A 17,047-nucleotide genomic window follows, 5' to 3' on the forward strand; every position below is an offset into this window, starting at 1 on the left:
AGGGCTCTCAGCAGATGGAAAGCCAGGGTTCCCGGGTAGCCAGTCACCCCCACACCCATGTAGTCTCCATTGTCCATGTGCCTCCTCCTTCTGCTCAATCATCCATGTGCATGGAGCCCCTCAGGAACTGCCCATAATGGCAGCCTGAGCCCTGAACATGTATAAGCCTATTGAGTTCTCGCTCCTAGAGCTGTCTTCATTTCCAAAGCCACCCCTTCAGGAGAAACCTAATTCCAAGCTTCAGAGGAAACATAATCTGACCAGGCTTGGGATCAGTGCTCATTTTCTGGTTCTGTTAGCTGAGGCCAGGGAATGGATTCATTCAGTGCTTTTCCAGACTAAAGGTCAGGCTGCTTCTCTAAAAGGGGCTAAGAGCTGGAAAGAAATGGTGGACATTAGAAGCCATGCATTTCCCTGGCATAGTCCAGGGTGGCCCTGCTACACTAGCAGAAGCAAGGTCCTGTTTGCATAAGTGTGATTGGCTTGAGATTTCTGTAAGAACACAGAAGGCACCTCCCAGTAAGAAGGTGAAGGCACATGACTTATTGAGCTCCTGCTCTGTGCACTGGGCCCATTGCAGGTTTTCTCTTGTTTAATCCACACAACAATACCCTGTAGAAATTTTTGTTTGTTTGTGTTTTTGAGATGGAGTCTCGCTCTGTCACCCAGGCTGGAGTGCAGTGGCACGATCTTGGCTTACTGCAACCTCCACCTCCCAAGTTGAAGTGGTTCTCCGGCCTCAGCCTCCTGAGTAGCTGGGATCACAGGTGCACACCACCATGCCCAGCTAATTTTTGTATCTTTAGTAAAGACAGGGTTTCACCATGTTGGTCAGGCTGGTCTCAAACTCCTGACCTTGTGATTCGCCCACTTCAGCCTCCCAAAGTCCTGGGGTTACAGGCATGAGCCACCGCGCCGGCCCCCTGCAGAGATTTAACTGGGATCTAGAGTGCTCCATTGACTTATGCAATTATAGTCTTCAGCGGCAGCACCAGCATTCAACTCTACACATTTCATGCTGGTGCCACCACTGAAGGTGAATGAAGAGGCTCATCCACTGCTGCCTCACCACGTGGGTACCTAGTGGCTTTCTGTGGAATCAGAAACTGGGATGCAAAGGTCAAAGTCAAGTTAGAAGTCAGAAACGGCCAATGAGGGTCTGAGACTACAGTCCACACTTCCCGCTTCAAAGAATTCCACCTAGTAGCTTCCTGGTGGCCCCAGTGGTGTTTCAATGGGCCTCCTGCATGAGGTGTCTCTTTTGCCCAGGGAAGCATCGTAACGGTGTTTCTGGCCTTTGGCAGTGTGGGCATTTACCAGTTCCTCCATGAAGCCTTTTCTAAGGCGTGCAGTTAAGCAAAAGGGCTAAAACCAAGGGCTTTGAAGCCAGGCAGATGCTGAGCTCTATTCTGTGACTCAGGTCACCTAATCTCCATGTGCCTCAGTTGTTCAATGGGGATGGTTCTACCTCCTTCAGTGGGTTGTGGCTGTGCATACACGAGATGTGCATGGAAAGTACTTTGTACCTTGTGCTTGAGACAGGAAATTGCTCAATAAATAGTTGCAATAACAATAATAATAATTATATTATTATTATATTCACTCTTAGTTGCTTGGATGACAGAGGTATGTCTTCTGTTTTCCCACCTTCTACAGCACCAGCAAAATGCCATAGACATCTTTATCTCCATGTATGCCCAATGCTTAGCTCCAAATTACAAGTGAGAACATGCAGTCTTTGGTTTTCTGTTCTTGAGTTAATTTGCTTAGGATAGTGATCTCCAGCTGCATCTGGGATCTAGAGTACATCCAGCTATAGAAAAGGGCATGACTTGGTAGATGCTGAGAAAATATTTACTCAATGAATGTATTATGTAAGGATTCCTATAAAGTCTAGAAACAGAGGCAAAAAGATATAATAAATTATCTGTTGATACTATGCTACAATGCACAATGTAATACAATACTTAATATTTATCAGTATGGTTTTTCTCATTTACAACACATGGTCCCATACCTCATACAACATTGCAAAGAACATGGTAGAATAATACAGCATTCCCATCAATCCCTGCACATATATGCATGTGTTGTATTGTCTCACATGATTGATTGACTGATTGATTTTTGAGACGGAGTCTCACTCTGTTGCCTAGGCTGGAGTGCAGTGGCGCGATCTCAGCTCACTGCAACCTCCACCTCCCAGGTTCAAGCAATTCTCCTGCCTCAGCCTCCCAAGCAGCTGGGACTACAGGCACGCACCACAACGCCTGGCTAATTCTTGTATTTTTAGTAGGGACAGGGTTTCACCATGTTGACCAGGATGGTCTCGATCTCCTGACCCTGTGATCTGCCTGCCTCGGCCTCCCAAGGTACTGGGATTACAGGTGTGAGCCACTGCGCCCAGCTCTCATGTGATTTTTTAAGAATTTTGGATACAAGAGGTACATGTGCAGATTTGATACATGGGTGTATTGAGTGATGCTGAAGTTTGGGCGTCTGTTGATCCCATCACCCAAATTGTGAACAGAGTACCCAATATGTAGTTTTTCAACTCTCCCCTCTCCCTCTCTACCTGTTTTTGGAGATCCTGTCTATTGTTAGCCTGTGTGTACCCAATGTTTCACTGTCACTTACAAGTGAGAACATATGGTATTTGATTTTCTGTTCCTGCGTTAATTTGCTTGTTAGCCTGGCCAGAAGCTGCATTTTCTAAGGAGTTACTGGGTTGATGCTGATGAAGTTGATCCCTGGACTGAAATCTGGGAAACAGCTTTTCCGTGCTAGTGTTGAACGCCTGTGTCCATGCTGCAGCAAAGGGCACAATGCTGTTCCTTTTTTCTGGCTGTATAGTATTCCATGGTGTATATGCACCACATTTTCTTCATCCAGTCCACCATTGATGAGCACCTGGGTTGATTTCATGATTTTGCTATTGTGAATATTGCTGCAATGAACATGGGGATACAGGTGTCTTTCTGGTAGAAGGATTTATTTTCCTTTGAGTGTATACCCATTAATGGGATTGCTTGGTTGGATGGGAGTTCTACTTTCAGTTCTTTGAGAAATGTCCAAACTGCTTTCCACAGGGGCTAAACTATTTTACACTGCCAGCCACAGTGTATAAGTGTTTCTTTTTCTCCACAACCTTACCAACATCTGGTGGTTTTTTGTTTGGTTTGGTTTGGTTTTTTTTACTTTTCCTTTTTTTTTTTTTTTTTTTTTTAATGAGACAGAGTTTCACTTTGTCATCCAGGCTGGAGTGCAGTGGTGCGATCTTGGCTCACTGCAAGCTCCACTTCCCAGGTTCACGCCATTCTCCTGCCTCAGCCTCCCGAGTAGCTGCGACTACAGGCGCCTGCCACCGCGCCCGGCTAATTCTTTTGTATTTTTAGTAGAGACAAGGTTTCACCGTGTGAGCCAGGATGGTCTCGATCTCCTGACCTTGTGATCCGCCCGCCTCGGCCTCCCAAACTGCTGGGATTACAGGCGTGAGCCACTACGCCTGGCCTTTTTTACTTTTTAATAATAGTTGTTCTGACAGGTTGCCTCACATGATTCTTGTCTCTAATTTTCAATAGGTCAACTTGTGCCTTTAGCCTTCCCCGGAAGAAACAACCAAGGGGATGAATTTATATAAAAATAAAATAATCCTTTGTCCCGACTTCATGGTTACTCTACAGGTGCTCTCTCTGTCTGTCCTGCGGAGACCTCCTCTCTGCGGGCTGCGGTGGTCTCCTTGCCATTTCTGATGGATGCCTCTAGGCACTAGGATGTGTTTCTTCCCTGAGTCTTCACCCTTTTCTAAAGACCCCACCCTGGTCCACTTTCTCCCACCATAACATGGAGGTTGGAGCCCTTGTTTGCAATCTCCTTCTCTCCAGTTTCCTGTTGCACTCCTAGCTTGCTCATTCTCTTTTTCCTGGGGTGGGGAGTGATGCATCTTGCTTCTCACATCCAAGCTTCTTTGAGACTGCACAAGGATCCCCATCCTATCACTCAACTGTCAACAGAGTGCAGCAGGGACCACTTGCTATGTGTGCAGACGCCAAGGGATACATGAGACCAGCCCTTACACCATCTACGAGTGAGCCGCATTATCCCTAGATGCTTCTGAAGCTAAGGCTCTGTGACTCAAGCCTGTAATCCCAGCACTCTGGGAGGCTGAGGTGGGCGGATTACCTGAGGTTGGGAGTTCGAGACCAGCCTAACCAATATGGAGAAACCCCATCTCTACTAAAAGTACAAAATTAGCCGGGTATGGTGATGCATGCCTGTAATCCCAGCTACTCAGGAAGTTGAGACAGGAGAGTCGCTTGAACCCGGGAGGCGGAGGTTGCCGTGAGCCAAGATGGTACCACTGCACTACAGCCTGGGCAACAAGAGCAAACTCTGACTTAAAAAAAAAAAAAAAAAGACAACCTTACAGAGAGAGGAGGTGTGGGAATTGAGGGAAATGACTTGATTTGCTAGACTGGAACCCAGTACATGCTAGGACAGTACCAATGGAAGAGCTTCTGGTGCTGACACCTCAATGAGCTTCCTTTCTTTCTCCCTCCCACAGGACCCCAGCCATGATAGGCTGTTCGTTTGTGGTCAACAGGAAGTTCTTTGGTGAAATCGGTCTTCTGGATCCTGGCATGGATGTGTACGGAGGAGAAAATATTGAACTAGGAATCAAGGTTTGTGACATGGTGTCCCTTCCTCTTGGTGTGTCCACGTTTGTGAGCAGAGCTGCTTGATCATCTGTGGGGTATATTTAAAGCTTCTTACAGTTGATGAATGACAGATTCGTTTACTCCGCCCTGTCCCTGGGAGATGCATGAGCTGCATTGTCACCCCTCCTTAGATAAGGAAACCTAGGCTTTCCCCTCTCTAAAAGTTGGCTGATAGATTTCATGCCTTGGCAACCCACTCTGGGCATTAGCTGGAGAGGGTGGTTTTGTTCTCTTCTTAAATTGTTCTTAAATGATCTCCTTAAATTAATATTTTCAGGCCAGGCACAGTGGCTTATGCCTGTAATCCCAGCACTTTAGGAGGCCACGGTGGTAGGATCACTTAAAGCCAGGCATTCAAGACAAGCCTGGGCAGCAGAGCAAGACCCTGTCTCTACAAAAAATAAAAAATTAGCCAAGCGTGGTGGTGCATGTCTGTGTCCCAGCTACTCTGGAGAGTGAGGTAGGAGGATGGCTTGAGCCCAGGAGTTCGAGGCTGCAGTGAGCTATGATGGCACCACTGCACTCCAGCCTGGGCAACAGAGCAAGACAGACCCCGTCTCTCTAACAAAGGCATTTGTGGTTTAGTTTTTACACCCGCAGATTTATTTTTAACAGCTTTATTGAGATGTTGTTGACATATACAGATTTTGGTGGCTCACACCTGTAATCCCAGTGATTTGGGAAGCCGAGTCAGGAGGACCTCATGAGCCCAGGAGTTCAAATCAGGCTGGGCAAAATAGCAAGACACTGTCTCTACAAAAAATAAAAAATTAGCTCACACGTATAATCCCAGTGACTTGGGAAACCAAGTCAGGAGGGTCACTTGAGCCCAGGAGTTCCAAAATCACGCTAATTGACACATCCATTACCTCCATCTAATTAGAACCACTGTGTGTGGGGGCTGGTGAGAAGATCTAATTTAAGATCTATCTTCTTAGGAAATTAAAAGTCTACAATACCGTATCATTAACTGTGGCCACCATGCTGTACATTAGATCTCCAGAAATGATTCATTTTGTTTTGCAGTGACCTGGCAGGAAAGGTCTGAGTGTTAGGCTCTGCAGGCTTGGTGGTGATGGTGGGAACTGCTTAGCAGGCAGGACTGTGTGGCTGTCTCTGATCCCTGAAGCAAGGAGGGGGCTCCTGGGTTCTTCCCCAGCAGCACAGTCCTGTCCACCAACGCCCCTGTACCACCAGATTGTGGGATCACATACATTCTCCCTTCACTCCCTATTTTTTGTTTTTTATTTATTTATTTTATTTTATTTGAGATGAAGTCTCACTTTGTTGCCCAGGCTAGAGTGCAGTGGCATGATCTCGGCTCACCGCAGCCTCCATCTCCCAGATTCAAGTGATTCTCCTGCCTCAGCCTCCCAAGTAGCTGGGATTACATGTGCGTGCCACTGTACTTGGCTATTTTTTGTATTTTTAGTAGAGATGGGATTTCACCATGTTGGCCAGACTGGTCTTGAACTCCTGACCTCAGGTGATCTTCCCGCCTCGACCTCCTAAAATGCTGGGATTACAGGCATGAGCCCCCATGCCTGGCCTTTATTTAATTAAATTCATTAATTAATTAATTTTTTGAGACGGAGTCTCGCTTTGTCACCCAGGCTGGAGTGTAGTGGCGCAATCTCGGCTCACTGCAAGCTCCACCTCCTGGGTTCACACCAGTCTCCTGCCTCAGCCTCCCGAGCAGCTGGGACTACAGGCGCCCGTCACTACACCTGGCTCATTTTGTTTTTGTGTTTTTAGTAGAGACGGGGTTTCACCGTGGCAGCCAGGATGGTCTCGATCTCCTGACCTTGTGAACCACCCCTCTCGGCCTCCCAAAGTGCTTGGATTACAAGCTTGAGCCACTACGCCTGGTCTATTTTATTTTTTATTTTTCTTCTTCTAACTTTTGTTTTAGGTTCAGAAGTTCATGTGCAGGTTTATTACATAGGTGAATTGTGTATTACCTGTATTGGTAATTGACACCTCAATGAGCGCAGATTGGTGCACAGATTATTACCCAGGTGATAAGCATAGTACCTGATAGGTAGTTGTTTGATCCTCACCCTCCTCCCACCCTCTGCCCTCAAGAAGGCCCCAGTGTCTATGGTTTCCTTCTTTGTGACGATATGTGCTCAATGTTCAGCTCCCACTTATACGTGAAAACACGCGGTATTTAGTTGGATGTTCCCGCATTAATTTGTTTAGGATAATGGCCTCCAGCTCCATCCATGATCCATGATCTCCTTCTTCTTACAGCTGTGCAGTATTCCATTGTGTACATGTACAACACTCTCTTTACCCAGTCTGCCATTGATGGGCATTTACGTTGATTCCATGTCTTCGCTATTGTGAATAGTGCTGCAATGAACATACGTGTGCATGTGTCTTTATGGTAGAATGATTTATATTCTTTTGGTTCTATAACCAGTAGTAAATGAGATTACTGGGTCAAATGGTAATTCCGTTTTAAGTTCTTTCAGCCATTGTGGAAAGCAGTTTGGAGATTCCTCACTCCTTGTTGATGGGCTGGAATGAACGGTCCCTGCAGAGCCCAGTCTGCCCCCAGGCAATTTCTCACTGGTTTTGTCTCCTCCATGACAATTCAGCTCCCCTGCCGCCCAGGGTAGGTCTTTATTAAAGTGTCACTTGCCTCAGGGTCATAGATGTCACTGTAGAGTGCAATTACTTGCCTCTTACAGTATTTCCAGGCATCTCCAGCAGCTGGAAATGGGGGAATAATTTTGCCTCTTAACTTTCCATAAACCACATCATCCTGCGGGCTGCAAGCTGATCTTGACATAAACCTTGGTTTTCTGCCAGTTCTTAAAGTGGGATTGGGTACTGTTGGTTGCAGAAAGGCAAAGGCCTGGGTTCCGAGTCTACACAGAATTCTCTGGTTCTCATGTTTGCAATCAGCATTCACCTCACCTGGGGACTTGTTAGAAGTGAAAATTCTTGGGCCCCATCCCAGACCTACTGAACCAGAAACTCCGGAGTGGCAGGGAGTCCAGCTCCCTGTGTTTATCAAGCCCTCCCACCCCACCAGGTAACAGTTATGTGCCCTTGTTGGAGAGCTACTGGTCTACCCCTAGGTTTAGCCAAATTCCTGGGACGTGCATGGCCTTTTAGTAGAAAGGAGCCTAAGGGAGAATCCACCTCTTTCTAGTCCCTTCTCCAGGTGTCCCTCCATGACCACACTGGCCCAAAGTGAGTCCTTTCTTCTTACTCCAGCCTACACAGCCAGAGCCCTGTAGGCACCAGCATCTACTACCTTTTTAACTTCATGTACAGGTGCCTCCACCAGGTGACTACAGGGTTCCTGATGACAGAGCTCCCTTTTTCAAATGGAATAATATACACAAGGCGCTTCAGAGACAATACTACTTCTCCTTTTATTTTGTGCTATTTTGTACTGTTTAGAGCTCAAATGAGTTGCATAATAAATGCATTCTTAAGAAATCCATCCCCACCACCTGAATAAAGAAGCAGGGCTTTATGTAAATATATATACATGCATATATATAATTTTCATGTAGTGTACACACATACATTTACATATACAAACTTACCTATAAGTAATGACCCAAAACCCTATGCTTTCATTCAATGGAAAAATTTTAATATGAGAACACTATTTTCTTGATTTTTTTTTTTAACCAAGAAATGGGTCAATCTGTGATCTTTCTAACGATCTTTGAAATTTTTTGTTACTTTTTAATTCCATCCTCAGTAAGTAAAGATCTGTCACAAGAACACAAGAATAGAAAGTCTTACTGTGAACAAAAGTAGCAGTTGACTCTAGGGTTCTGGCCTACGTGAAAGGCAGCTTGCTTGTGACCAAAACAATCAATACAGAAAAGGAGTTTTTAAAAAGTCAGAATTGAGAAAATAAATGAGATGGAAATTGGAAGGTTTCATCTTGCTCTGAGTAATAGTAATCAGAAACTATTAACAAAGCATATTATAGTAATGTTAAGAGATAAAAAAAATTCTCCAAGGACAGAAGAAAAGATAGGCTACTTTTAAATGACGTAAAGTCTTTCTCCAATATATCAGTCCATTTACGAAGAAAAGGCATTCTCCCGTTCTCTTACATAAAAACATGGCACCCAAGACTGTTGCATCTTACTGGGAAGTTCTTTCTAAAGGAAGACAAGGGAGACACACTTTCAGATCCCCAGACAACCAAAGGATGTCTTGGCTTTATCATGAATCCCATGGACTGAATAAAATGCAGAATTCCTGTGCGGGTACATTGAATTGTTAAAACATTTGTGAGAATGATTTATTTATTTTGGGTGTATATCCAGTAATGGGATTGCTGAGTTGAATGGTAGTTCTAAGTTTTGTGAGAAATCTCTACATTGCTTTTCACAGTGGCTAAAGTAATTTACATTCCCACCAGCAGTGTACAAGTGTTCCTGTTCTCTGCAGCCTTGCCAACATCTGTTGTTTTTTAACTTTGTGTGTGTGTGTGTGTGTGTGTGTGTGTGTGTGTGTGTGTGTGTGTGTTTCGAGACAGAGTCTTGCTGTGTTGCCCAGGCTGGAGTGCAGCGGCGCGATCTCAGCTCGCTGCAACCTCTGCCTCCCAGGTTCAAGTGATTCTCCTGCCTCAGCCTCCCTAGTAGCTGGGACTATAGGCATGCACCAGACTCAGCTAATTTTTGTATTTTTAGTAGAGATGGGATTTCCCCGTCTTGCCCAGGCTGGTCTCGAACTTCTGACCTTAAGTGATCTGCCCGCCTCAGTCTCCTGAAGTGCTGGGACTACAGGCATGAGCCACGGCTCACGGTCTTGAATTTTTAATAATAGCCATTCTACCAAAAAGACATCTGCATTCATATGTTCATCGCAGTGATATTCGCAATGGCAAAGACATAGAATCATCCAGGTGGTTGTCAACAGTGGATTGAATAATGAAAATGTGGTACACAGACACCATAGAATACTATGCAACCATAAAAAAGATTGAAACCATGTCCTTTGCAGCAGCATGGATACAGTGAAAGGCCATTATCCTAAGTGAATTAATGCAATAACAGAAAACTAAATACCACATGTTCTCACTTATACGTGGGAACTAAACATTGGGTACCCATGGACATAAAGACGGGAACAACAGACACCAGAGACTACTAGAGTGGGGAGACAGACAGCGGCCACAGGTTGAAAAACTACCTATTGGGTACTATGTTCAGTGCCTGGGTGATGGGATCAGTCGTTCCCCCAAAGCTCAGCAGCACACACTACACCCATGTGAGAAACTTGCCCATGTATCCTCTGAATCTAAAACAAAAGTTGAAGTTTAAAAAATTAATATGGGGCTGGGCACGGTGGCTCGTGCCTGTAATCCCAGCACTTTGGGAGGCCGAGGCGGGTGGATCAGGAGGTCAGGAGATAGAGACCATCCTTTCTGGCTAACACGGTGAAACCCCTTCTCTACCAAAAAAGACAAAAAAAGTTAGCCGGGCGTGGTGGCGGGCGCCTGTAGTCCCAGCTACTCGGGAGGCTGAGGCAGGAGAATGGCAGGAACTCGGGAGGTGGAGCTTGCAGTGAGCCGAGATCACGCCACTGTACTCCAGCCTGGGTGACAGAGCAAGACACTGGCTCAAAAAACAAAAAAAAAAAAAACCAAGTTTATCTGTGATACAGTTCAAAGCAAAGTTCCTGGTCTTGCCCAAGTATAGAGTGAGCCTTGAGATTTCACAAACTGGTCTTTCATGGAGGGGCCAACAGTTCAACTGAATACTTCTGATTATAATGAAAACTTGGTGAGTGCCTTCTGTAGCCCAGCAGGCATTTCCACTGAGGCTACCACAGTCAATACATGGAGTCTCTGTCTCCATGAAATTTATAGTCAGACAGAAATACTGTTCATTAAACAAATAATTAGCACTGTGATGAGTGTGAAAAGACAAGATAGAGCAACGCTGTGGGAAAATATAGTAAGGGAATATAGCCTAGTCTAGGGAGTTGGGAGGAACCTCCCTACGGGAATACTATTTAAGAATTTTAAAATGAGTTTAATGTAGATAAGTAAAGAAGGAGGTGTGCAAGGAAGAATATTCTAGACAGAGAGAAAAACATCTGCAAAGATTTGGAATTCTGAGACATACACACACACACATACATGCACATATGCAAAATTTTGACACCAATAAGCCATCATGGAGGAAAGGATATAAGAGGGTTTGAGGATGCTCAAGTAAGGTAACCTTCTTGCCTACTCCCGCCCAGCCCCAGGGCCTTTTCATGGTTCAGCCCCCGCAGGGGTCTTTTTGCTGGGTTCCCTGTCACTCCATAACAGTCACCAGGAAAGGATTCAGACTCTAAGTCCGTGTTGGCTTAGATGAGTCATGATGAGTGATGGGCAAAGAACAAGTGTATTTTAATTCGCACTCAGGGTAAACATAACATTCTTAAAAAGCAGAGTTGCACCCAGATGCCTTAATTGCTGGTTGCATAGCTCAAGATGTCTCTGAGCCATTCCATTTCTCTGAGGAGTTGGGCTGCCACTTTCAGGACTCAGGGGGGAGCACAGTTAGAACTCCTGTCATCTTGTCTAGCTCTGTCCATTCAAGCTCAAGGCAGTGAAGACCTGGGGGTCGTTCACAGACTCGGGGTTTCATAGTCGCTGAGCCAACTGAGATCAATCACATCAGCAGTGGGTTTGAAGGCTTTCCTCTTTCAGAGGGGTTGTTTACAATTATTTACTTATGTATTTATTTATTTATTTATTTTGAGATGGAGTTTCGCTCTTGTTGCCCAGGCTGGAGTGCAGTGGCGCAATCTTGGCTCGCTGCAACCTCCGCCTCCTGGGTTCAAGCAATTCTCCTGCCTCAGCCTCCCAGCTTGCTGGGATTACAGGTGCACACTACCACGCCTGGCTAATTTTTTGTGTTTAGTGGAGACAGGGTTTCACCATGTTGGTCAGGCTGGTCTGGAACTCCTGACCTCAGATGATCCACCCACCTCAGCCTCCCAAAGTGTTGGGATTACAGGCGTGAGCCATCATGCCAGGCCTACAATTTTTATATACATAGACAAGTTCTCACTGTCACCTAAGCTGGAGTGCAGTGACAAAAATTATAGCTCACTACAGCCTCCAACTCCTAGAATCAGGTGATCCTTCTGTCTCAGCCTCCCAGGTAGCTGGGACTGCAGGTGCACACCACTACAACGAGATAATTATTGTTTTTTGGTTCTTTTGTAGAGATGGGGTCTCACTATGTTGCCCAGGCTGATGTCAAACTCCTGACCTCAAGGGACTGCCCCACCTCAGCCTCTCAACATGCTGGGACCACAGCGGTTAGGCACTGTGCCTGGCCTTGTATAGAAATTATGAGCCTTCTGGAATGGCCAAAGCCCCAGGAACCTGAATGAAAACGGCATTTCCCACTCCCACGGGTCTCTTGGCCCTGTCTCTTGTTCTTAGTTTTGCTTCCCTCCTGTCTACAGCTAGCTCTGGCAAGGCCTTCTGCCTACCCTCCTGATCCCCACCCTAGCCGCTTCTCTATGGTTTTAAGGACCCACCAGCTAGCATCCATGTTAACCAAGATAGATTTCCCCCTGCCTTCTCTGAGACCTCTGGCATCAGGAACCCTGATTCCCAAAGCCTCCTGTGGCCTGTGTTGTCCATTTGGAACTCTCAAGCTCAAGTTTGCTACATCCATTGAATTATGTAATTTGCATAATGGTCCATCCCAGAGAGGACCAGACCATCAGTCTGTTTTCATTTTCATACTTTTAAGATTGCATGAGTCTTTGGTTCTCTCCCCTGTTGGCATTGGTCAAGGTTGGGTCCAAGGCCTGGTCTGAAGGTCATCTTTGGCTATGTGAATACCTTTGTAGGGCAGAGCCCAAGTTTATCTGTGATACAGTTCAAAGCAAACTTCCTGGTCTTGCCCAAGTATAGAGTGAGCCTTGAGATTTCACAAACTGGTCTTTCATGGAGGGGCATATATGATTGATGGCCAACAGTTCAACTGAATACTTCTGATTATAATGGAAACTTGGTGAGTGCCTTCTGTAGCCCAGCAGGCATTTCCACTAGGGCTACCACAGTCAATACATGGAGTCTCTATCTCCATGAAATGTATAGTCAAACAGAAATGCTATTCATTAAACAAATAGCACTGTGATGAGTGTGAAAAGACAAGATAGAGCAACGCTATGGGAAAATATAGTAAGGGAATATAGCCTAGTCTAGGGAGTTGGGAGGAACCTCCCTACGAAAATGCTATTTAAGAATTTTAAAATGAGTTTAATGTAAATAAGCAAAGAAGGAGGTGTACAAGGAAGAATATTCTAGACAGAAAGAAAAACATCTGCAAAGATTTGGAATTCTGAGAGATAACTGTGTCCTGAGAACCTTGGGAGTTCAGGATGGCTGGAGCAGAGAAAGGGGGAGGAAAATGTCTTAGATTCAGCGACAACAATCAAGGTGGGGCCCAGATTGTGAGGACTGATAAGCAGAAAGTTGGCTTTTTCTTAAGGATCACTGTGGACATTTTAGATAGGTAGGTTAGGTAGATAAATAGGTAGGTAGGTGGGAAGAGGGGAGAGAGAGAGAGATGATAGATACATAGATAGATTAGAGAGAGAGAGATGGATGGATGAATGGATGGATGACAGACATAGATGATAGATTAATGATATAGTAGATAATAGAGATATAGATGATAGAGATGATGGATAGAAAGATAGATATAATGATAGAGGGATAGAATGATGATAGATTAGATTAAACATATAGATAGGTATGGAAAGATTGATAATGGTAGATTAGATTGATAATAGAGATAGCAGATAGATGGATAGATGATATAGATAGATGAGATATAGATTAGATACATAGAGGTGATTGATTAGATAGATGATTTATGAATAGGTAGATATAGATAGAGATGACAGACTGATTATATAGACAGATAAATAGATGATAGCTTGATAGATTATATAGATGATAGATTAGATAAATGGATGTTAGATGTAGATGATAGATGAATAGATAGTAGATATAGATGATAGATTAGACAGATGATATATAAATAGATGATAGATAAATTGATAGATGATAGATGGATGAGTGATAGATGATAGATAGAGAGATAGATAGATAGATAGACAGATAGATAGATAGATAGATAGATAGATAGATAGATAGATAGATAGATAGATAGATAGATGGATGAGACATAGATAGTCTCAAGTACCCGTTACTTACCACCCTTGAGGGGATTTAAAAGAAGTAAGAGGATTAGACTTTTCTGTTTACTAAAAAGATAACTATGACAGCCATGTGGAAAATGGATGATAAAGCTGCGTACACTCAGGAAAAGCTGGTGAGGAGGGGCTTGACCTATATGGTTGTGACAGTGGGAGAGGAATGGACAAATTCAGGAAGTAGAAGAGATAAGACCTGGAGATTGAGTATATGCAGGGGATGAAGAGAAGTGGGAGTCCAAGCTGAGCAGGTGGGGAATAGTGGTGCTGTTCTCTAAGGAGCACTGTTGGAGGAGGTTTAGGAGAAGGTGGAAAGATTATATGATAAATCTCATGTTTCTGAGACACCCCAGGCCAGCCCGGAGGCATTTGCATGTGTGGGGATTAAGCCAAGGAGGGAGCACTAAGCCTGAGATAGACTTGGATGTACCGGTGCCCTTTAGGAGGTGTGATAGACAGAGCGTGGTTATATTAGTCTGTTCTTACACTGCTTTAAAGACATACCTGAGACTGGGTAATTTATAAACAAAAGAGAGTTTATTGACTCACAGTTCCACATAGCTGGGGAGGCCTCAGGAAACTTACAATCATAGTGGAAGGGGAAGGGGAATCAAGGCATGTTTTAGATGGTGGCAGGAGAGAGACCAAGCAAGGGAGGAAGTGCTAAACACTTATATGTTTTGTTTTGTTTTGATTGAGACATAGTCTCTTGCCCTGTTGCCCAGGCTGGAGTGCAGTGGCTCAGTCTCAGCTCACTATAACCTCCGTCTCCTGGGCTCAAGTGATTCTCATGCCTCAGCTTCCCAACTGACTGGGATTACAGACGTGCACTACCATGCTCAGCTAATGTTTGTATTTTTAGTAGAGATGGGGTTTCACCATGATGGCCAGGCTGGTCTTGAACTCCTGGCCTCATGGGATCCACCCGCCTTGGCCTCCCAAAGCACTAGGATTACAGCCGTGAGCCACTGCGCCCGGCCACATTTAAAGCATTGGATCTTGTGAGAATTCACTCACTATCGTGAGAACAGCCTGGGGGAAATTGCCCCCATGATCCTCTTCATTGCGTCCCTCCTTCATTGCGTGTGGATTACAATTTGGATTACAATTCAAGATGGGATTTGGGTGGGGAGACAGAGATAAATTATATCAGTGGTGGTCCACTGAATGAGAGGAGCGAATGAGAAGGGATTATTAAGGGTGCCTCCCAGGTTTCCCACCAACTGACCAGTCCCCTAAATAGAAGACTTTGGTAGGGTAGGTTTGTCAATGGGGACATGAGTAAGTTCCGTTTTAGAAATGTTGAGTTTGAAGAGTAGCAGTTCTCTCTAACCTGACAGTGAGATGTCAAGTGAACACAGGACTGGGAAGAGACTCTGGCCAGAGTGGGATTTGGCAGAGGGGTACCAGAACAAGTGTTGGCTGTTCTCCATTCCGCCCTGGAGTCTGCAAGGTCACAGTGCTTAGGGTGTGGGCTGACTTAGAGGAGCGAGGACATAGGGATTCCTGCTATGGTTTGAGCGTGTGAGTTACAGCAGGTAGTGGCCATATGTGTTATACTTGGTGGGAATATAAACTACAACAATCACTATGAAAAACAGGGTGGAGATTCCTTAAAGAACTAAAAGTAGAACTACCATTTGATCCAGCAATCCCACTACTGTTATCTACCCAGAGGAGACGAAGTCATTGTACAAAAAAGATACTCGCACACACGTTTGTAGCAGCGCAGTTCGTAATTGCAAAAATGTGGAACCAACCCAAATGCCCATCAATCAAAGAGTGGATAGAGAATCTGTGATGGCCGGGCGCAGTGCCTCATACCTGTAATCCCAGCACTTTGGGAAGCCAAGGCAGGCAGATCATGAGGTCAGGAGATCAATACCATCCTGGCCAACATGGTGAAACACTGTCTCTACTAAAAATACAAAAAAATAAAAATAAAAAAAGAAATAACTGTACATGGTGACGTGCTGCGCCTGTAGACCCAGCTACTCGGGAGGCTGAGGAAGGGGACTCTCTTGAACCCAGGAGGCGGAGGTTGCAGTGAGCCGAGATCGTGCCACTGCACTCCCGTCTGGTGATAGAGCAAGACTCTGTCTCAAAAAAAAAAAAAAACAAGAATCTGTATCTGTAGTGTATATATTCAATGGAATACTACTTAGCCATAAAAAGGAATGAATTCATGGCATTTGCAGCAACATGAATGAGATTGGAGACTATTATTCTAAGTGAAGTAACTCAGGAATGGAAAACCAAACATCGCATGTTCTTGCTCCTAAGTGAGAGCTAAGCTATGAGGATGCAAAGCAGTAAGAATAACACAATGGCCTTTCCCCCCAAGGGGAACGGGTGGGAAGGGGGTGAGGGAAAAAAGACTACAAATAGGGTGTAATGTATAGTGTTTGGGTGATGGGTGCACCAAAATCTCACAAATCACCACTAAAGAACTTACTCAGGTAACCAAACACCCCCTATTCCCCAGTAACCTATGGAAATAAAAAATAAAAGAAAATAAATTAGGAAAGTAGGATTTTTAAAAATTGAAGCCTATCATCTTTTTTTCCCCCTCCCAAAATAATTTTGGGGAAAAGCAACTTAGTTTTTCAAAATGTTTACAACTTTCACATCTCTGCTCCATACTCCAATTTCAGGCCAGTATGTGGGTTTCTGAATTTCTCAACTGGAGTGCAGTAGCGGGATCTCGACTCACTGCAACCTCCACCTCCCGGGTTCAAGCAATTCTCATGGCTCAGTCTCCTGAGTAGCTGGGACCACAGGCACCTGCCACCACACCCGGATACTTTTTTGTATTTTTAGTAGAGACGGGGTTTCACCGTGTTAGCCAGGATGGTCTCGATTTCCTGACCTCATGATCCGCCCACCTCAGCCTCCCAAAGTGCCGGGATTACAGGTGTGAGCCACCGCACCCGGCCACCTGTTTGCCTCTATGTAACCTGCCAGGAAGAGATAGTGAGGCTCCCGTTGCCCCTCCCTAGAGCTGCAGCTGATGAGCTGCTTACCTGTAAGGTTGTCTCTGCAGTGGCACCTTTTTCTTCCAGCTTTCACTGTTACACAACTTACTCAGCCTCAGTACAGAACGAAGT

At 44.9% G+C, this 17,047-nt stretch overlaps 1 protein-coding gene across 1 annotated transcript in view; it reads left to right on the top strand.

Moving 5' to 3' along the window:
- GALNT17 (polypeptide N-acetylgalactosaminyltransferase 17) overlaps nucleotides 1-17,047 on the top strand; it is a 597,097-nt gene that overhangs the window by 449,198 nt on the left and 130,852 nt on the right. The window contains exon 6 of the mRNA XM_023218655.2: nucleotides 4,565-4,682. Within this exon, the coding sequence (XP_023074423.1) occupies nucleotides 4,565-4,682 (118 nt within the window). The remainder of the gene's footprint in view (nucleotides 1-4,564; nucleotides 4,683-17,047) is intronic.

Source organism: Piliocolobus tephrosceles, chromosome 8 (genome assembly GCF_002776525.5).
Source record: "Piliocolobus tephrosceles isolate RC106 chromosome 8, ASM277652v3, whole genome shotgun sequence".
Taxonomy (NCBI): Eukaryota; Metazoa; Chordata; class Mammalia; order Primates; family Cercopithecidae; genus Piliocolobus; species Piliocolobus tephrosceles.